Source organism: Apis mellifera, linkage group LG4 (assembly GCF_003254395.2).
Source record: "Apis mellifera strain DH4 linkage group LG4, Amel_HAv3.1, whole genome shotgun sequence".
Classification (NCBI taxonomy): Eukaryota; Metazoa; Arthropoda; class Insecta; order Hymenoptera; family Apidae; genus Apis; species Apis mellifera.
This window is the reverse complement of record NC_037641.1, coordinates 10,155,660-10,177,051: the sequence shown is the minus strand read 5'-3', so window position 1 is coordinate 10,177,051 and position 21,392 is coordinate 10,155,660. Positions and strand designations below refer to the sequence as shown.

The following is a 21,392-nucleotide window of genomic DNA, read 5'->3' as shown; positions in this document are numbered from 1 at the left end:
TATTTTGGCCGCATTCCCGGAGCGCGACTTACTTTACAAAGCGTTAACCGTAATAGACTACATTGACCCAAGTCCCTGTATCGTTGTAACCAACTATAAATCAGAGTTGCTACTATTTCTAATAGTATAAGTAGGCCAGTGTAATATTAATCGGTCTTTTTGTAATTTTTCACAATGAACATTCGCGATAAATCCTGTCGTTTACTTATTCAATATCGAATAATTTTGTTAAGTATTCTTATATTAAATTTATTAATTACTAAATAATTCTGCAATGATGTAATCTTTTATTTTTATAGTGATGACTCAGATATCGATACGAGTCATCATACAAAAGAAAAAGGGTTAAATAAAAATTGCAGATCTTGAAATATTATATTAATGTTATCGGTATTCTAATTAAATTACATAATGTAAAAATAAAATATATAAATACATTAAATGAAAATAAAAATTCTTAAATAATTCAATATTCAATAATTCAATTTTACAAAAAAATAGAATCGAATTTTTTTCTTAATTAATTAAAATATGACATATATTATTATATAATATAAATTGTTAATTATTGTTAAAATAATAAATTTAAATATATTAGCAATTTTTTAAAAATAAAATCTTAATTTAATTACGAAATAAAAATTATTCTTCACGCGATATGAGATATTTTTCCAATGAAAGTGTAAATACTAAACTTTCTGGGTATTCCCCAGTGGTCTAAAAATACATTGTAATTAATATAAATATATAAATATAAATAATAATTTTTCATAATATATATAGAAAAGCATTAAAAAAATAAAGATGCATATATAAACTTACATCAGAACAAACTCCTATAAGAACATCAGCACATGAATATATCTCACGTTTTAAAGATATTATAATAAATTGCATCTCATTTTTTTTAGAATCTATAAGACGTACAACATTTTTTATATTTATAATATCTAAAGCTGCATCGATTTCATCTAATATAAAAAATGGAGCCGGTCTGAAACTATATATATAATAAATTCTATTAAAATTAATTAATTGATTAAGTAATTAATAAAAATAAAAGTTAAAATTTAAAATAAATAATTTTTTTACAAGTATTGTTAAATCAAACATAAAAACAATATATTTAAAAATGAATTTATATATAAAATACCTATGAATTGCAAATAAAAAAGCTATTGTGGCAAGTGTCTTTTCTCCACCAGAAAGATTTGAAAATGATTGAAATCGTTTTCCAGGCATTATACAACTATAATTTATACCACTTAGATATGGTTCTTCAAGATTATCTGGCAAAAGAATAGCTTGAACCGATTCATCTTCCATTAAACACTATAAAATCACATAATTTTTTAATTTTTTTTAATTACATATATGATATAGAAATTAAAATAATAAATTACAATAATTATTTACCTTATAAATAGAATCTAATTTTGTAGTAATATATTCAAAACAGTGTGCAAATCTATCATATCTTTCTTGTTTTACTAATTCAAATTGTTTTTTAATTAAATTAATTTTTTTACGTAGTTCTTGATATTTAAAATTTGTTTCTTTTAATTTTTCAATTGTAAGTTCAATTTCTTTATTAGCCTATGATTTATTTTAAATAATATTTTAAGAATATTTTTCATACTAAAATATTATGAATATTCTTATTCAAATTTTTACAAACCTTAAAATTTGGATTTTTTATAGATTCTATTTTATTTTGTAATTTTTCAATTTCTTTCACGAGTTTATTTTTTGAATTATTAATATTTTCTTCTGTTCGGTTTTTAATATCTTCAGATAATACATCAAAGTTTATGCGTGAAATAATTTCTATATTGTGCATTTCTTCACTGTTTAATGAATCAGATATTTCTATATCTTCCAAATTATTACTTCCAGATAGAAATGGAATAATAATATTTTCTACCTATTAATGTAGTATAGATATAATTATCTTTAATAATATTATTATATTTAATAACATTATCCTATATAATAAAATTTGCGATTTTAAATTTAACAACAGTTCGATAAAAATGGTATACATTTATATAAATAATATTAATCGATAAAGATTAAGAATTAGGAATTATATTTAATTGATATTTAATTTTATCATATGTTACTTTCAATTTTACCTTGCAATTTATCAAAATAGCATAACACTTTGCTTTTTTCTTTTTAATATTTGTTTTAATTATTGTAATTTCCTTTTGAGTACTTATAATTAATTTTGAAATGATACTGATGTTATATCTACACTTATTAACATTTTCTGTTTCTTTATTAATGTTATTTTTGGCGTCATCATATATATTTTGTAAATCATTTAATTTATTTAATTCATATTTATTATTTTCTGTACATAAAATTGCAATTTGATGCGCTTTTTCTAATTCATTCTTAACTATTTTTATATTTTTTGTCATCTTAAGAATCGCATCTAAAAAAAAAAGTTTTATATGAAAAATCTACAAAATAAAATATTAATATTTGAAAGGATATATATATTGATTAAACAATTTTTTTTTGTGAGATTTTAAGGTTGAGATTTTAAATTGGTAGTTTTTACTAATAACAAAATTTTTAATACTAATAAATATTAAAAATAATTTTTTAATATTAGTTGATTAATTATCCTTAATAAATTATCCTCGATAAAAAATTATTAAAATATTTTATTATAATAAATTTTATATTTATAATTATATATTGATTTATTATATAATTATAAGATTATGATATCAAAATAATTAATAATATAAAATTACTTTCTGTATCTCGATTTATCTCAAAATCCAATAAATTTTGAATACGATTATATTGCTCTTCTAATTCCAATTTTCTTTTTGTTTGCTCCTGATGAAATCTAATATAACAAACATGCAATTATTGAACATGAAATATGAAAATATATGTTATAAATAAATATAAATAAATATATAGCATATATATATATTTAAAAATATTTACTTTAGATTTCCTTTTTCATATTGACGTATATTCGATATGCCAATATTATTACAAAAATCTTGAAAAATCATATCTTCAATATTCATAATGGATTTTTCTATATTTTGAATTTCTTGATTTTTCTCCATCATAATGTCTTTAATTGATGCTATATTATTCTGAATAATATATCATTAAAAAAAATTCGAATTATTTATATGAATAATTTTTATTTAAAATTATTAATATAATAAAGAAATTAATTTTTTTGCTAATTATGTTAATTTGTAACAAATGAAAAAAATATTAAAACGAATGCTTACGTTTATTATATCTAATTCATTTTGAATAATTTCTATTTCATGTTGAAGCGTGATTATTTTTTTTTTCTAAAGAAAAATTTAATTATTGAAGAAGAAAATATATACGTATAAAATAAAGAAATTAAATATATCATTTTATTAAAAAATACTTACATGATCGTTTAAATCAGATGTGGAATAGTTTATTCTACTTGTGAAACTCTTAATTTGTATATTTAAAGTATTTATTTCAGATTCACTTTGAGAAATTTTATTTTTTTCTCTTAATTGCTCCATTAATATTACCTAAATAAACTAGAGATATAAGTATCGTAAAATTAATTTATTAATAAAAAAAATGAATATTTGAAAAACCTTTTTTGATTTTAATTGGATTAAATTTTGCTCGTTCCATATTTGAGCTTTTTTTAATAGTTCAACTTCTCCTCCAGAAATTATACCATCTTTTTTATAATAAGTTCCATCTAATGCAACGCACTATAATATTGTAAATTAAATGATATAAATTAGACGATATAATTAGATGATAAGATCGTAACAAATCGGTATGAAATAATAAAAGCATTGCATGAAAATAACAAAAAATTTTATAAAAAATAATTAAGTTTTATAAAATTATGTTCATTCTTACATTGATTCTATGATATGGATTAATTTCATATGCAAGCATTCTCGCATCTTCTGATGTTTCACAAACAATGGTATTTTTAGTTACAAATAAAATAGCATTATTAATTTCTACAAGTTCAAACTTAAGTACATCATATAAAAGTTTTACATTTTTTGGTTCGGTAATTCCACTAAAATAAAGAATTATAAAAACATAAAATGATAATGTATGTAGATTTAATGTAGAAATTATATATTTTAAAATGTAATTATATAAATAAAAATAAAAAAATTTATTTTTTGTATTTTGACTATATTAATAATTAATTAATTATCATGAAAATATATAGATCATAGTATTATGAATATATATATAGTATCATGAAAAATAATGTAAACGCTTATTTCATAGAATTCAGTTTTGCATTTTTTAAACGAAATGAATTAAGTATAGAATATTGCATATAATTTAACTACTTAATTACTTAAAAGATAAATACATAAAGAATAATTTTTATTTAATTTAAATCGATAAAATTAATTTTTTCAAATTAGAATTATTTCATGTAATTAATTTTATGTACAATTATATTATATATCGTACCGTAGCATTTCTTTTATTGGTTCTACTTTTAAATTTTCCACTGGCAAAAAAGTTTCAAATCCTATCTGTTGTTCCTTTAAATAATTGATACATTGTATTGCTACTTTATTTGTAGACACAATAATAGAATTGCAATATTTTCCTAAAACTTTTGTCATTGCAATATGATACCGAGAATGAATAGGTTTACATAGATTATATAAACGACCATACTGAAATTTAAATATATTTTTTTATTACTTTATAGAGAAAAATATAAATTAATTTAATAATATGAATTTGTTTGAAATTTTAATGCATACCACACCAGAAAAAAGATTTTGTAAAATTTTAATTGTTTCTGCTTCTTTATTTAAATGCATAATTGTGAATTTATCTATTTTTGCACAATCAAGCTGTTCACATATATATTGTAATTCTAGTTGTATAATATCTACATCTTTTTTTTGTTGAGTAATTGTATTTTCTAAATTATTTTTTATATTTATTTTATCAGTTAACATGTCCTGAATTTCCTTTATACATTGTTGAATATTTTTTATACGTTTCTCGGTTTCATCTTTTAAAATAATCTTTTGATTTAACTTTGTTTCTAAATCATATTTTTTCCTATTTTCATTATCTAATTTATTTTGATTTATATTTTGCTCACATTTTAAAGAATTACATGTTTGTATATGTTTAGAACATTTTGTCTCAGATATTTGTTTTAAACGAAAATATTCATTTATCTTGAAATATATAAAAAATATATAAATTTTATTTTAATGAATTTTTTGTAATTTGAATTAATAATAAAAACAGATATAAAATATCTACATTTACATCTAATAGCAAATTAATATATAAGCATATGATAAACTATTTTTTTATATAATATTCTACAGTGAATTATATATTATATAAAATTATTTTTTAAATATAACTATACTTGTATATCATTGAGTTCAATGCTATCTTGAGATAATAATTGAGTTGTTATATTTTCTTCAAATACATATTTTGCATGTTCAATTTGTGTTAATTCATTTTTTAATTCTTTTATTGTTTTTATATGAGATTCTCTATATTTTTGTGTTTCTAATAGCAATAAATTTGTGGAATTGAGTTTTTGTTCCCAATATAAAACTTTTTCTTTTGATTCTATTAAATTTGTTTCTTTTTTTCTAACATTATTTTTTACATTTATAAGGTTTTGCTCAATATTTTCTATAGCTTTATTTGCAATTTCTAATCGCTCTTTTCGTTCTTTTAAAAGACCGCTTTCAATGCTTTTGTTTCTTTCATATTCAATTATTTTAGATTTCGTAATATTTAATATAATTTCTAGATCTTGAATATCTTTTTGAATATGAAATAATTCAAAAAGATATAATTCTGTTTTATTTTTTAACTAAAAGATAAAATAAATTGTTTAAATAATATACCATAAAATTAATTTTTCGATGAAGTATTATTTAATTGAAAAAAAATAATTCAAAAAAATAACATATTTATTAAATAAACTAATAACTAAATATCATATAATTATGGAAATCTAAATATATATTCTAAATATTTTAAAGCTTATTAAAACATTACACAAAAATATCTTTTTCAGAAAAAAAGAGACAATTAATTAAAAAAAATTTTATTTAGAAATAAAATATATATTGTATGAAAAAATAAATTTTTATGGATATGATTATTCTGTATATTTTATGTATATATTTTACGAATATACTCGATAAAATGATTTTTCATTTGTACATAATCTATACTATGTGATCTATATATAGTAATCAACAAGCTATATATTTTTTCCAATTATAATATATATATAAGTATAAAAATATTTTTTATACAATTTAAATAGTATTAGAAAAATAAAGATTTTTTTTTCAAAATCATTGTTTTTGCATGTTATTTCCTTATATCTTATAACTTTATAGTAATAGATAGTAAAAAGTATAATTACATATGAATGCAAATATTTGTCATTCATCATTAATTATATATCAAATTATTCTATTCTATATAAATATATTTTAAATGTTCACTTTAAAAAAAAAATTTTATAATTTAATAATAATCAATGTAAAATCTTATATATATAGTAAACAGTGCAATAACAATTATTGTAATATAAATATGTACTTATGCGATACATACATATTGATTATAAAGTTCTTGATATTTTTCTGTTTCTTCTTTTTGTAACAAATCATATTTTTTTTTTATAAGAAGATTTTTTTTTCTTTTATATATAAATCGAATTTCATTTTCTGCATTAGAAATTTCATTTTTTAACCTATGAATATATAAAAAATAATATAATAATGATAATATTGATATAATAATAACATGTTTATTTTACCTTTCATATTCTTCTTTTAATTCAATTGAATTACTAATTTCTTCAAATAAATTAGTATATTCTTTTGGTGTTTTTAATATTGTGGAGTCAATAGCTCCTTGAAATATTAAAAAATTTTTGGCTTTAACATTGAGATTAAGTTTTCTTAATTCAGACAAGTACAATTGAACTACAACTACCTTGATTATAACAAAACATATATATTATTTTGTTTATATTAATATCAAATCAAATAATTAATAAAAATAATTATTAAATAAATAATAATATAAATATAATGCAATAATCATATAATTATGTTATAATTAAAAATATTTAAAAAATAATATTTTCTTTGAATAAAAGAATATTATTTTTAAACATAATTAAATATACAATTATACAATTCAAATTATTAACTATTATTTATTATTAATTCAATTATATAATTGACTTAATTATAATTTGCATAATTTTTATAAAATTTAAATTACCTGATCATTAATTTTGTATTCACAAGAAGTATGATATATACTTCTTGTAAAGCTTTTAATGCTATTATCTTCAAGAGTAAAAACAGCTGTTACGTATGCTCTATATTATAAATAAGAAAAATTAAAAATTTCAGATAAGAAATAATAAGTATTTTGGAAACAATATGCTAAAAAGTTATTTTTCTAATATATTCTAATATAAATTTCTAAATTATTCTAATATAAATAACTATTTATGAATATATAAATTATATTCTTATGAAATTCTAATTCATTAAATATATATTTAAAATTTACTTTGATGAAATATTATTTTATTAATAATATATGTTAAAATCAAAATTCAAAATATAATTTGAAAAAATAAATATATTAACACCTGTGTGCCATAGGTATTTCTCCATATGCACCATAAATAAGTTCATTAAATTTTTTAACACGCAAGCTTTTAGCTGATTCTCCCATTACAAAACTAATTGCATCCATGATATTTGATTTGCCTAAAATAATAATAATAAATTATTATAGTAATTTTTTAATTTTTTTAAGATTAAAAATTTAATTAATTTTATATTAATAAAAAATACTTTAATAATTAATCAAATGCAGTTGAACATAGCAAATTATTAAGAAAGCAAAAATAGTAAAAAAAATAATTTAAATAAAGATTTTTTAATTTCAATTACATTATTGTATATTGTACAATATTTTATGATATTCTTTTTTTGAATTTTAAACGGTTATCGAAAATATTGAAAAAGATAGAACTTACCAGATCCATTTGCACCTATAATTGCTGTGAAAGGTTTAATGGGTCCAATAATTACTTCTCCCTTAAAAGATTTAAAGTTAAAAACTATGATATGGCTCAAATTTACTTGCATTGTAATTTTAACTTTATAAAACGCTGTAAGTTTAAGCGCCACAACTTTCATAAAAGATACAATACTGCCAACACTAAAATTCAATAATATATTTTATAAATCGAAAAAAAAAAATTATTAAAATTGTTTTTTACAAAATTATTGAAAAGTATTTAATATAGTACATAATAAAATAACAAAATAAGTTCTTTTAAATCAGAAACATATTTTTTATATTATTCTAAAATACTTATACTATTATTAATTTCATAATTGATAAAATAAAAGATATAAACGTAAAAATGTAATAATTATTATAATAATAATTTATAAGCCATACTTTTATAATTATATAATAATAAAATAAAAAATAAAATAAAAAAAATTAAAAGATTTTAGTAACATATATAGTAATATTATATAATATTTAATATTATTAATAATATATCAATAATTATATTATTAATTTTTTTTAATATATGGAAATATGTATATTATACATATAAAACAAAATATTAATATATAAAATATTAAAATATTATTTTTAAGTAATATAAAAATTACTTAATTTTTTTATTATATGATTTATATTATTTTTCAAATAAAAAATATTTTTATATATATTATAAAGGACAAACATTTAAAAACTAATAGAGTATATTATAATAAAATTTGTTATCCTAGAAAAGTACATGTTTACAAACTTACAATATAAAAATTGATTTAACATTTGACTTAACTTTATACTTAACTTAAAAATTGACATATTATTTTAATTTCATACATAATTCTATATACTTATATAAATAATTTATTATCAAACAACTTTTACATTACTAAAGGCAATTTTTCCTATTTAAATTTAATTTAAATAATAATAAAACTTTGAAAACAATTGAAATATATATTACACTAACGTTTTTAAAAAAAAAAGAGAGAAAAATATTAATAAAATATTTAATAATCCAAATATTTTTTAAAAATCTTTTGACTTCACAATTTCTTTTTAAATACATAATTCATAAAATATTTTATTAAATTCGGATATAAGAAATTTAAATATTGAACATAAAATTATTAAATGTAAAATAAAATCATAAAATAAAAAATATAATTGTAATACATAATTATATATATCCTATGCATTAATGTGCGTGGGATATGTAGTTAAATCAAGAGTTAATACTTTACTTTCCAGACATTCACCAACCTGTAATTAAGAAAAAAAGATATAACAATGTTATAATATATGAATATACAGTTTTACTCACATCTGGGCAAATACCAATTAATGCATCAGCATGAGAATAAAATTCTTCTTTTAAAGATATGACGATCGTTTGTAAAGAACTTGTTTTATCACGTATGTAACTAGCTACTTTTCCTATATTAGTATTATCCAATGCAGCATCAATTTCATCCAAAACAAAAAATGGTGCAGGTTGAAAACTATAGATAATATGTAAAATTATATATTAGAATTTATATTTTATTTATATTTATGTTATAATATATTAATAAAAGATAACATATATTTACACTTAAATATATTAACAAAAACAAATTACAAATAGGAAATTAATATAAGATAAAAAATTAATAATTAAATTTTAATGGATTACCTATGAATTGCAAATAGTAATGCTAATGCTGCCACAGTTTTCTCCCCACCAGATAAATTAGACATTGGTTGAAATCGTTTTCCAGGTGCCACACAATTATAATTAATACCATCTAAATAAGGTTCTTCTGGATTTTCTGGTCCAAGAAATGCTTGAGCAGATTGATTCTTTGCTAAACTCTAAAATAATAATAGTACATAAATGTTTATATACTATTTTTTATCATATATATATCATATATTTTTAACAAACCTTATAAATTGGATCAATTTCATTAGCTACATGTTCAAAACAAGCCATAAATCTATCGTGTCTTTCTTTTTTTATTTTTTCAAATTGTGTTTTTGCCTTTTTTGCTTTTTTACGAGATTGTTCAAATTCTTCATTAGTTTCTTGTAATTTCTCTTTAGCAAGATATAATTTTTGAATTGCCTAAAGAAAAATTAAAATGAAGTTTTAACAATATTTATAACTATTGATATTTGTATATCCTTTATTATCTTAATAAAACGAAATAAATTGATTATTATAAAATATACATTTCTAATATTTTACAATTGTTTTTTACCTTCATATTGGGAGCTTGAATACGTTGAATAGTACTTTGTAAATCATTAATTATTTTTGTCAATTTGTCAGTAGTTTTTTTAATATCTTCTTCTTCTATATCCTTCAAATTTTCAGGAAGAAGAGCATAATCTATAGTTATTCGTTTTTCACGTTCATATTGTTGCTGAGTATTTAAAGATGAATCATTGTTAGTGTCTGAAGTATTAGTTGTGCTAGTTTCACTGGCAATATCTTCCATATTTCCATGAAGCATTGGTATTGCAATGTCTTCCATCTATATAATATTACATAATCTTTGAACAAAAAATTCATAAATTAATTAATTTAATTTTCAATATACCTTGCACTGCATTAAAATAGCATGGCGTTCAGCTTTCTTTTGTTCGATTTTAGTTTCAATAGCATTCAATTGTTTTTGAGCAGCTTGTATATCTTTTGCTATTGCTCCAACTTCACGTCTAGCTTTGCCTATTTCATCTTCTTTTTGATCAACTTCCATTTTTTTTGCATTTCGTGCCGATTTTAATTGTTCCATCTGTGTTTCATCATGATCTATTTCTGCTTTTTGATTAGATTCAGTTTGTCGGGCAGACTCAAGTTTATCTTCAGCATCTTGTACGGCACGTTCCCATCGTAAAACATTACCTAAATTTTATATAAATTAATAGATTATGAGTAATTTTTTAAATATATTATTATATATTTTTTAATATATTATATTTTCTAAAAATATATAAGAATTTTAATTCTACTTACTTTCTGTATCACGTTGTTTCTCAAAATCTAATTGATTATAAATGCGATTACATTGATTTTCAAATTCCATTCTTTTTTTTGCTCTTTCTTGTTGTGAACTAAAAATATAATTATAAAAAATAATTTTATTTAATATAATTAAATTTAATTTTATAGATAATTTTTCGCTAGAAACTCAAAAAATATTATACATACCGTAATTCTCTTTCCTCATATTGTCGAATGTTGGATACACCTATTTGTTCACAGAAGCTAGCAAATACATCATCTTCAACATTATTCATTTTTTCTTTAATGTTTTGTATTTCTTGATCTCTTTCAGCCATAGTTTTTTCAATTGCAGCTATTGCTGGCTGTATACAAAAATTATGCTAATTTAATATTTTAAAAGTTTTTACATAAATATAAAAAAATAAATGTAACAAAATCTACGTACACCAAACATATTTAATTCGTTCTGAAGAGCATCTAATTCTGTTTCTAATTCTGCAATTTGTTTTTGCTGTAATAAATATAATTTCGTAATCATATATTTATATAAAAGAAATTTTTACTAAATTATTGGTAGATTTTTAAAGATAATATTATTACCATTATTATTATTATAATATAATAATATAAATTATATTATTTACCGTAGCAGCCAAATCGCTTTTATTGTATTTTAAACGTGTTTCCAATCCTCGTATTTGAGATTCAACTGTATTTAATTCTGATTCTTTTCGTGATTTTTTTAATGATTCACGCAATTCTTCTGTTAATTTTTCCTATAAAATATTTAATATTTACAATTATATTACTATGATACAATTTTATGTAAAATAAAATATGCATAAATTGTACATGAAATTAATATGTCTTACTTTCTGTGCTTTTAATTGAGACATTTGTTTTTCATCCCATCTTTTTGCTTTTTTTGCAAGATCTAAACTACCACCAGATATTATTCCTGCTTTTTGATAAAATGTTCCATCTAATGCAACACACTGTAATTATACATGTACATATTATTTAATTATTATAATTTTTAAAAAATATTGCATACATACATCATATCTTGCTTTTTTATCCATTTCATAAGCTACTTTATTTGCATCTTCAGGTGTTTCACATACAAGTGCATTGTTTGTAGCAAATAATACAGCTCTATCAATATCTTTAGGTGAAAAATGTAATACATCATATAATAATTTTACATTTTTAGGTTCTTGAATATTTCTGAAAAAAAAAGAAAGAAAAAAAAAAAAAAAGAAATTGAAATTATATAATAAAACGTTATAACATAGAAATAAAAACAATATTATATATATATAATTATTATTTAAAATAAAAATAATATTAAATAAGTTTTTAAATTAGTTATATAAAGAATATTATTTAATTAATTTCTAAAATTAATAATTTTTAGTTTCATACCTAAGCCTTTCTTTTAATGGTTTCGCTTGAATGTAATCAAGAGGGAGAAATGTTTCTGGTTCAAGATATTGCTCTTTGAGATATTGAATACATTGTCTAGCTGTTTTTTCAGTATCAACAACAATAGCTTCCATATATTTTCCAAGAACTTTTGTAATTGCAACATTATATCTTTTATGAATAGGTTCACACATATTATACATACGATCATACTAAGAAATATATAATTATAATTAATAATAATTAAATACAAGTATATTGTTAAATTAATATAAAATAGTTTTTTTATAAAAAATTAATAAAATATAAATCTAATTTAAAACCATTATTATTTATTCTATAATATAAAAAATAATTTAAACTTACCACTCCAGGAAAAAGACGTTTAAAATTTTCTACAATCTCGGTTTTTTTTTTAGTTCTTGATACTTCATGTTTGTCAACTTTTGCATCACCTAGTTGTTCAGAAATGCTTTCTAATTCTCGCTGTAAATTTTGTATTTTATCTTTTGATGTACCGACATCAGATTGTAAATCGGCTCGCAACTTTTTCTGATCTTCTAAGGCAGCTTCTGATGTTCTTATATGCTCCTCTAATTTTTCCACTCTTTTAAGAGCTTCATCTCGCATATGACCTTTCTGTTTATGTTTATTTTCTATTTCTGTTTTCTTTCTTCCTTCATTATCAAGTCTATCTTGATCTGATTTTTGTTCTCGATTAATAGAATCAAGAAGTTGTAAATATCTTGCCGATTGTTTACCTGCTTCTTCCTTCAAGCGATTATATTCTCTAACCTTGAATTAATTTTATATTTATTATGATTTTTTTAATATTTAAATATATATCTTATAAATATATAAATATATAAAAGTTAAATATTATAATATAATATTAAAAATGTAATATATAATATTATTTTAAGGTAAATTATTTTATAAAATATTATCATTAAATTAATTTTATTTAATTTTTTTCTAACCTGTTCATCTTCAAGTTGCACATCTCTTCCTTGTAATTGTGATTGACCAGCAATACTTGCTTCATAAGCTGCTTTAGCTTCTTCAACTTGTCGTAATTCTTCTTGAAGTTCATGTATGTCTTTTTTATGAGCTTCATCTGCAATACGTGCTTGAGCTAATGATTTCCTAGCTGATTCTACTTTTTTCTGCATATGTGCAACACGTTCTTTTGCTTTGATAAATGTGGGTCTTTTTTTTGTTATTTCAACTTCTACTTCTCTAATATCCTGTTCTATTTTAGCAAGATCTCTTCCCAATTTTCCAGCTTCTTTCTTTTTTTCTTTTAATAATTCTTCTGCTTTTTCTTTTTTCTTTTCAATTTTTTCTATTTCATGTTGTTTTTTCTTTTGTAAAACTTCTAAGTTCTCTGTACTTTTTTCATTATGAAATGAACGAAATAGTTGAAGTTCTACTTGTTTCTCTATCTATAAATATAAAAATTATGATTCATATTTATAAGTTGCATTTAATAAAATGAATAAACAAATAAATAATTTACATATTCTTCTTTTAAACGTTGATACTTTTCAGCTTCTTCTTTTTCAAGTTTTGCTTCTTTCCGTTCTGCAGCAATACCTTTCTTTTTTTGATATGAAAATTGAGTTTCTTCTTCTGCTTTTAACATTTCCGTTCTTAGTCTATAAAATAAAAAATATCATATATATTCTATAAAAAAATTTATATATATATATATGTAATTTACCTTTCATATTCTGCCTTTAATGCTCCAGAATTACTAATTTCTTCAAAAAGTGCAGTACGTTCTTTCGGATTTTTCATAGCTATTGATTCAACAGCTCCTTGAAATACCAGAAAATTTTTTGCTTTAACATTAATACCAAGTTGTTCCAGTTCATTAAGATAAACTTGGCTAGTAACAACCTATATAAAAAAAAATTGATAAATTTTCTTCAAATTTATAATTATAATATAATTTAAAAACATGTAAACATACATTATTATTTATTCTATGTTCTGAAGAAGATCCTTGAACAGAACGCATAAAACTTTTTTCAGTACCATCTTCTAATTCAAACACAGCAGTTACAGATGCACTGTAATTTATAATTACAAAAAATATTGAAAAATATAGATTTTTTTATTAAAATTGAATTTAAGAAATAAATTAATAAATAGAAGAAAGAACAACATATTTTGCATTGAAAAATAATTTATAATAATAAAATATAAAAATAAAAATATAATATAATATATAATTTATAAAAATAAAAATATATAATTATATTTTATAATTATAATTACATTATTTATTCAATAATTCAAAGTAATTGAAAAATTAAAAAAAATTGATTTCAAACTCAAAATATTTTTAAAATAAAAGTATAAAGTAAAAATCATATGTAATGGAAAATTATTTATATAAAATAATTAAAGATTATAATACATAAAATATTAACATATCACATATTATATTAATTTTCCAATAAAATTTAAATATTATATTATAAAATAATACATATTTCTAAAATAACATAAAAAAATTCATATATACCTTCGAGCAACTGGCATTCCTATTGAAGCTCCATGTATTAATTCACTAAACCGTTTTACTCGCAAACTACTTGTTTTTTCTCCCATAACAAAACTAATTGCGTCCATAAAATTAGATTTTCCTATATTAAAAAGATATATATATATAATGTATGATAAATGTAAAATTATTAGAATTGCTTATATTATTCTAACAGAACATAACCTACCAGAACCATTTGGTCCAACGACAGCGGTAAATGATTTTAAAGGTCCTATAATAAGCTTTCCTTTATAAGATTTGAAGTTTTCCACTTCAATATGCTTTAAAAAAGCCGGCATTTTTAAAAATATGAAAAAAAATTCACAAATAACAGCAAAGTGGCATAATTGGCGCCATAAAGTTTCCAACACAAACAAGCATTATACATCAACAATTGGTCTTTCGATTGTTATGAAGCTAGTAACATATATAGTGTTGTTAACTTCAATCATTAAATATAAATTTATAAATATACAATTTTATGCATAATAGTTTTTTTTATTTATATTTTAGCATACAAATGAAATATGAAATATTTATTATATATTTTAGAAATATTAATAAATTATAAGAACATATAAGAACAAAATACTAAATTAAAAAATTATAATTTGAAAAATAATTCAAAAAATTTTATCAAAAAGTAAAAAGAATAAATAATTTTTTCTTTATAATTAAAAACTACAAATGTTGAATTATGTATATTATACATACATTATAATATATACAAGTGTAATATATTAATTAGTTTAATAATAAGTATTTTATATCTTTCAATATAAAATAAATTACAGAAAAACATAATATAATTAAAAATTTATAAAACTGAAATAATAGACATTGACAAATGAAATATATTATATAAAATTTTTAAGATATAATATTTTATTGTAAATTATAATGCTACAATTTTTTTTTAAATAAACATAAAGAGTAAATATTAAAGATTAAAGTCAATTTACAATCTTTTAAGTTTGTTATATAATATTCAATAACATGCATTTTATACTTTAATATTTTCGACCAAAGAACAAGAAAGACCTGTATTATCAGGTTCAATATTTAATTCTGTAATTATTCCATTATCAAGAACCATTGAGTATCGTTTACTTCTTTTTCCACCCAGAACTGGTAAATCTACAGATAATTCTAATGCATCTGTAAATTGAGCTGCAGGATCTGCCAACATACGTACCTATGTGAAAAAATAAAATATTTTGATTATAATGTTGTATGTTGCTTATAAAAAATATATACAATATATATTTAATATTACCTTGCCTTCTGCTCCTTGTGCTTTACCCCATGCTGCCATTACAAATGGGTCATTTACAGAAATACAAAAAATTTCTGAAATTCCTTTAGATTTTAAATCTGAAGCTTTTTGTATATAACCAGGAAGATGTGTCTAAAATAATATTAAATCTTATATCAATATTTAATCTTATATATATTGATTAAGATATTATATATCTTATATATATAAATCTTATATTTATTTTATTTAAATAAACTTTATTTTTTTTATTGAAATAAATCAAACTTGTACTGCTTTATTATCATTTTTCATCATATTTATAAGCAAAATAATTCATTCAAAAATTTATAATTTATAAAAAATATTTTAAGAATAATTATACCTTTGAACATCCTGGTGTAAAAGCTCCTGGTACTCCAAAAACTATAATTTTTTTTCCATTTGAAATTTTAGCAAGATTCACTTTATTTGTTGGAGAATCTTCAAAAAGATCAATTGTGGGTATTTTTTCACCTACCTTTATTAAAATTAAGTTTATTAAGATAACTTAAAAAATATATATTTAATTTTTGTCAATTTGTAAATAATAAATAAATGAGATTATTATAATTATTTTATCATTATTTTATTATTATTTATTATAAAACTTACGGTAACCATGTTTTGAGATGATATTCGAAATTGTCTTATAAAATAACCAAATGAATGTCGTCCACTAAAAAAAATTGTACGATTTATAAGAGGATTCATCTGTATATATAATTAACACCGTAAACCAAATAATCAACTATTTTTCATAAAATACAATTTAAAAGAAATTTAATTAGAACACTATTGGGAATTGATTAAATGAATATGTGTTATTGCGCAATCTTTTCTATTTATTACATAAATATAATTATTCTTTTTTGCTATATATTTTCATTTTTCATTTTTCATTTTTCATTTCAATTATATAATATAAATTATTCAAAAATATTAATATATCGGTTAATTTTAAAGACAAATATTCATAATTGTTTTGCCTATCGTATAAAATGACAGATTAACTTTCTAATCGAATCGATATAATTTTATAAAATATTTACGTCACAAAAGAATTTTTTATTGTGAATCACAATTAAAACATATAAATCATAACGAAATTTTATAAAAAATATGATTATTATATAATTATTTCAAATAAAAACACTATAAACAATATAAATATTTTTAAAATTTAAATATTCCCGCATAAAAATTTTATATAGATTTAATTAGAGAACTTTTCTTTAATCTCATTAATTATTTTTTATTATATATGATGTTATTTTATATGATATTATTTTAAGGATAATTTTCAAAGCACGATAATAATTTCTTGTAATAAAAGTATATTTTTATTTTATATTATTTTATATCATCAAAAATTATAAGTTCGTAATAAATATCATATATATTTATTAATATTTTATATTTATTATTATAATTAAATTTTCAATTACAATAAAAATAAAAATAAAATAATTTTGGTTAAACGCAAAATTAAGCTGCGATTATTTTGAGCTATGATGTGGTGCACTCTGTAGGTAATAAATCAAACTTACGCGTATCTAGTAAGTAAATACTTGATATTTTATAATTTTTATTTAAATTTTTAATAAACTATATAATAACTAATTATCTAACAAAATTTTTGAATTTATAATATATATTATAAACTGATGTTTAAAAAATAAATAAATTTTTATTTTATAAATTTAATAAATAATATTTTTACTAACATTTATATAAATTGGTCGATATGAAAAAAATTTGGTTATTTTTATACATATTATTTGAACTGAAATTTTTTCATATTTAAAAATAATTATTAAAAAATTAATAGTTCTTATAAAAAAACATTTATAATTTGTAAAATTTCGCTATATATTTATAACGATATTAGTTTAATTAAACAATTCTGTTAAATAGAATTAAAAGAATAACGTATTTATTACAATAAAAAAAGTTGCAAACGGATTCATTGGAATGTAAATGATTTAAAAAAACGTGGGTATTGAAGAAATCGGCGCAAGTCTATAGATACGGTAATATGAGCCAAATTTTTGAAGTGAAAGGGTCGAAGAATCGGAAAGAGAATTACTTTGAGAGTACGCAGAGCATAGAGGTTGGAATTGAATACGACATTGCTAGGTGGAACTATATACGTCCGGGTCATTAAAAGCGGTACTTCTGAACCCTACAGATATCGTCATCACAATGCATTGCACTGTGAATAATATGCTCTATTTACAAATTAAAATATCCGATTTCAAAATATTCCACGGTATTTAATCAATATTGGCCCCATCTGCATTTTGCTTGGTCTTTATATTTTTTTTATAAATGTCATAATAGATTTTTTTATCTTATTTTCTTATCTTATCTTATATTAATTTAATTTAAAAATGTTTTGTATTGACAATATTGGGAGTTTAATAAATTAGTAAATATTTCAATAATAAATAATAATAATAAAAAAATAAATAATAAATAAAATAACTATCATGTAAAAAATATAAAAAAATTTTAAATTAAATTTTTTAAAACAATTTTTTTTTTTATAAAAAATATCTATTAATATTTTCCAAATAAAGAAAAATCATAAATCTTTTTAACCTTTTTAAAAATTGTTTTATACGCATTTTTCAAGTGCAAAAAACGGTACTTCAAGAAAAAATAGAGATGAAAAGTCAATTTTTTTAAGTAACGGATTTTTTTAGATTTACGACAGGATTGTTTATTTTCGAATAAACATTGGATTTGAAGTTTAAAATGTTCTCGCCGTCACGTAAATTTTTTGTGTAATAAAACAAAATTTAGCTAAACAAAAAAATTATTTCCTATTTTATTTTCTTTTTTCGAAAAAATACATATAAAAAATTGGCATTATAAATTATTTTTCCGTTACTTTTTTTAACGGTACCTTCTAATGGCAAAAAACTAATCCCACTATCCTTCCCGTAGTAACGGAAAAAACTGGACTTTTTTAGCCAGTAGTCAATTTTTACCGATATACAAAAAATAATAAAAAAAAACGACTAAGATATTTTTTCGTTAGAATTACCAATTTTTTCCTAATAATAATTTTTAAATTAAATTAAAGATTTTTTTTAAGAAAAACAAATTTAATCACATTGTTTATAATTATTGCTTTATTAAATTTTTACTATTTGTTTAATTATATATTTTTACACTCGATTAATTAATAAATTAATTATAATAAACAATTAATTAATAATTAATAAACTTATGCATTAAAAATAAAAAAAATTAGAATAGATATTTTTTGTATTCGTTTTTTTATAATAAAAATTACAAGCATGATAAGAAATATACATATCTATTGTGAAAATTTTCTATATCTCGATTGGAGCGCAAATTACAGGGCATCATGTAAGTAGAAACCGATAATATCACATTCCATTGTCATTTTGTAGAGGTAACACAATATAAACGCAGACAGCCAGATTCTCGTTAAGTATGGCCCGAAGGCTCTAATTAAAATAATAAACGGAAAATTCCCGAGTTTCCATCATTTATGGAAAGTTCTGTTTCCAGTGTATTCTCGCAAACGCGATTTCCTACAGATAAATGGACCCCACAGGAATGCTGCTTTCGCCTCCGCCTCTGTATACATATAAATGTTTCTATATTACATCACGAAATTGCCTCGACGTAAGAGACATGGATATTCTAATCTCAAATTGATAAAAAATTGATAAAATATTACGATGTTAAAAAAAGAATAAATAATAGATAAATTAAAAGAAAAATGTACTTATTCATACGAGAATAAAAACAAAATAAAATAAACATGAATTAATCAAATTGATCTTTTATAAATAGAAAAAGAAAGATAGAAAAGGAAATGAAAATTGGAAAATTACAAAGAATGATTAGAGAAATATGTAATAAAGAGATTTAGATCCAATGAAATTGAAAATAATAATAAAGAGAAAATAAGGATGGGGGAAGGGGGAGAGGGAGACAAAGAGACAGGGTAGAAAAGTAGGTGTAGAGAATGAGGGAATAGGGAAGGGACTAACCGCGAAGAGGAGTTGGCGTTTTCATCGAAAAGGAAGGTTAGTTCTAGCGTCTCGTTACAGCGGTTGGTTGCTGAAAGCGTGGATGACGCGGAAGTGGTGTGAGGCGGCGGCGGGTGAAAATTCCCGGAGGGTGAAGCGGTCCTGCCGTGTTTTTCGCCGATTGAATCAATTAAAGAGGAAAAACTCCCGGGGTAAAATATTCGAGACGTGTCCTTTCAGTCTTGTACCGCGAATACGTGCGTGCTCGTATGTCCGTACCAATCGAGACGCCGACATGATGGTTCGCCTTCGGAATTACTGGACCTATAGTGGACTTTGAACAATTACTTCTCTTTTCCTCTTCCTCTTCCTTTTATTTTCCTTCTCTTTTCTCCTTTTGATCACCTCTTCAGAAAATAAGAAAAAAACGGTCCAATTGTTTGAAAATGTTACATTTGAATAACTATACGAGTTTATAACGATACATTTTTCTTTGACAATAATGTAAAACTTTTAGCGATAAAATTTTAATTGAGTTAGAAATCAGTGTAAACTAAAAATAAAATGATTTAATCATTATGATAAGAAAATGCAATTTCTTTTGGCATTATTATTTATAATGATTTTATAATAATTTTTAGAATTATTATAAAATATTTCAAATATTAATTATCTATGATTTTACGTTAAAGACATAAAAGATAATAAAAAAAAATAAACAATTTTTTCAACAAAGTTAATTATATTGTGCATATTCTTACATATTATAAGAAAGTTGCATTCTTTTTTTTGTTTTCAACAGGAGCAAGTAAATAAATACATTTCATTGCGTAAATTATAACATATAATGATCAAAATAATAAGATAAGAGATATAAGTAATATTAAAAAAGTGTAGATTAAAGAAAAGAGGAAAGAAAAGAGATTGTAAGACAGTGTCAGGCAACAGAGTTTAATCTCTTAATTACCGAGAAATAATTTCATGCTGGTG

The 21,392-nt window shown here is 20.6% G+C and overlaps 5 protein-coding genes across 5 annotated transcripts; all 5 read right to left on the bottom strand.

Annotated features, from left to right (window-relative positions):
• Positions 1 to 604: 604 nt before the first annotated feature.
• Positions 605 to 1,571, bottom strand: LOC113218736 (structural maintenance of chromosomes protein 1B-like). The gene is made up of 4 exons (XM_026440276.1): positions 1,417 to 1,571; positions 1,154 to 1,332; positions 823 to 1,000; positions 605 to 717 (listed from the first exon to the last, which is right to left on the bottom strand). The coding sequence occupies exons 2-4, from the start codon at positions 1,324 to 1,326 to the stop codon at positions 643 to 645; spliced, it is 426 nt and encodes a 141-aa protein (XP_026296061.1). The 5' UTR covers positions 1,327 to 1,332; positions 1,417 to 1,571; the 3' UTR covers positions 605 to 642.
• Positions 1,572 to 2,536: 965 nt separating this feature from the next.
• LOC724889 (structural maintenance of chromosomes protein 1A-like) lies at positions 2,537 to 4,820 on the bottom strand. The gene is made up of 7 exons (XM_026440029.1): positions 4,788 to 4,820; positions 4,486 to 4,697; positions 3,904 to 4,072; positions 3,627 to 3,749; positions 3,426 to 3,557; positions 2,769 to 2,856; positions 2,537 to 2,568 (listed from the first exon to the last, which is right to left on the bottom strand). Exons 2-7 carry the CDS (start codon positions 4,641 to 4,643, stop codon positions 2,537 to 2,539), a joined length of 702 nt encoding a protein of 233 aa, XP_026295814.1. The 5' UTR covers positions 4,644 to 4,697; positions 4,788 to 4,820.
• A 2,017-nt stretch (positions 4,821 to 6,837) lies between these two features.
• On the bottom strand, positions 6,838 to 8,309 carry LOC113218713 (structural maintenance of chromosomes protein 1A-like). The gene is made up of 4 exons (XM_026440028.1): positions 8,087 to 8,309; positions 7,694 to 7,814; positions 7,315 to 7,414; positions 6,838 to 7,020 (listed from the first exon to the last, which is right to left on the bottom strand). Exons 1-4 carry the CDS (start codon positions 8,247 to 8,249, stop codon positions 6,838 to 6,840), a joined length of 567 nt encoding a protein of 188 aa, XP_026295813.1. The 5' UTR covers positions 8,250 to 8,309.
• A 668-nt stretch (positions 8,310 to 8,977) lies between these two features.
• LOC411589 (structural maintenance of chromosomes protein 1A) lies at positions 8,978 to 15,495 on the bottom strand. The gene is made up of 20 exons (XM_016911974.2): positions 15,283 to 15,495; positions 15,075 to 15,195; positions 14,517 to 14,616; positions 14,265 to 14,443; positions 14,061 to 14,199; positions 13,522 to 13,986; positions 12,908 to 13,336; positions 12,542 to 12,753; positions 12,175 to 12,343; positions 11,989 to 12,111; positions 11,761 to 11,892; positions 11,562 to 11,627; positions 11,321 to 11,478; positions 11,126 to 11,223; positions 10,710 to 11,014; positions 10,368 to 10,643; positions 10,052 to 10,231; positions 9,800 to 9,978; positions 9,449 to 9,626; positions 8,978 to 9,387 (listed from the first exon to the last, which is right to left on the bottom strand). Exons 1-20 carry the CDS (start codon positions 15,392 to 15,394, stop codon positions 9,316 to 9,318), a joined length of 3,693 nt encoding a protein of 1,230 aa, XP_016767463.1. The 5' UTR covers positions 15,395 to 15,495; the 3' UTR covers positions 8,978 to 9,315.
• Positions 15,496 to 15,957: 462 nt separating this feature from the next.
• Positions 15,958 to 17,466, bottom strand: LOC552429 (peroxiredoxin-5, mitochondrial). The gene is made up of 4 exons (XM_624803.6): positions 17,005 to 17,466; positions 16,736 to 16,870; positions 16,372 to 16,503; positions 15,958 to 16,290 (listed from the first exon to the last, which is right to left on the bottom strand). Exons 1-4 carry the CDS (start codon positions 17,101 to 17,103, stop codon positions 16,099 to 16,101), a joined length of 558 nt encoding a protein of 185 aa, XP_624806.3. The 5' UTR covers positions 17,104 to 17,466; the 3' UTR covers positions 15,958 to 16,098.
• Between the last annotated feature and the right edge of the window lie 3,926 nt (positions 17,467 to 21,392).

Coding starts and splice junctions, on each gene's coding strand:
- LOC113218736 (XM_026440276.1), bottom strand. CDS start 1,326: ATGGAAGATGAATCGGTTCAAGCTATTCTTTTGCCAGATAATCTTGAA. Junction 1,001..1,153: donor TTTTTATTTGCAATTCATAG/GTATTTTATATA, acceptor TTATATATATAG/TTTCAGACCGGCTCCATTTT. Junction 718..822: donor TTATAGGAGTTTGTTCTGAT/GTAAGTTTATAT, acceptor ATGTATTTTTAG/ACCACTGGGGAATACCCAGA.
- LOC724889 (XM_026440029.1), bottom strand. CDS start 4,643: ATGACAAAAGTTTTAGGAAAATATTGCAATTCTATTATTGTGTCTACA. Junction 3,750..3,903: donor ATCCATATCATAGAATCAAT/GTAAGAATGAAC, acceptor ACAATATTATAG/TGCGTTGCATTAGATGGAAC. Junction 2,569..2,768: donor GATAAATCGAGATACAGAAA/GTAATTTTATAT, acceptor TTTTGTTATTAG/TAAAAACTACCAATTTAAAA.
- LOC113218713 (XM_026440028.1), bottom strand. CDS start 8,249: ATGAAAGTTGTGGCGCTTAAACTTACAGCGTTTTATAAAGTTAAAATT. Junction 7,415..7,693: donor GAAATACCTATGGCACACAG/GTGTTAATATAT, acceptor TTTATAATATAG/AGCATACGTAACAGCTGTTT. Junction 7,021..7,314: donor AATACAAAATTAATGATCAG/GTAATTTAAATT, acceptor GTTATAATCAAG/GTAGTTGTAGTTCAATTGTA.
- LOC411589 (XM_016911974.2), bottom strand. CDS start 15,394: ATGCCGGCTTTTTTAAAGCATATTGAAGTGGAAAACTTCAAATCTTAT. Junction 11,628..11,760: donor AAAGCGATTTGGCTGCTACG/GTAAATAATATA, acceptor TATTTATTACAG/CAAAAACAAATTGCAGAATT. Junction 11,479..11,561: donor ACGAATTAAATATGTTTGGT/GTACGTAGATTT, acceptor TTTTGTATACAG/CCAGCAATAGCTGCAATTGA.
- LOC552429 (XM_624803.6), bottom strand. CDS start 17,103: ATGAATCCTCTTATAAATCGTACAATTTTTTTTAGTGGACGACATTCA. Junction 16,871..17,004: donor CATCTCAAAACATGGTTACC/GTAAGTTTTATA, acceptor ATTTTAATAAAG/GTAGGTGAAAAAATACCCAC. Junction 16,504..16,735: donor TTACACCAGGATGTTCAAAG/GTATAATTATTC, acceptor ATATTATTTTAG/ACACATCTTCCTGGTTATAT.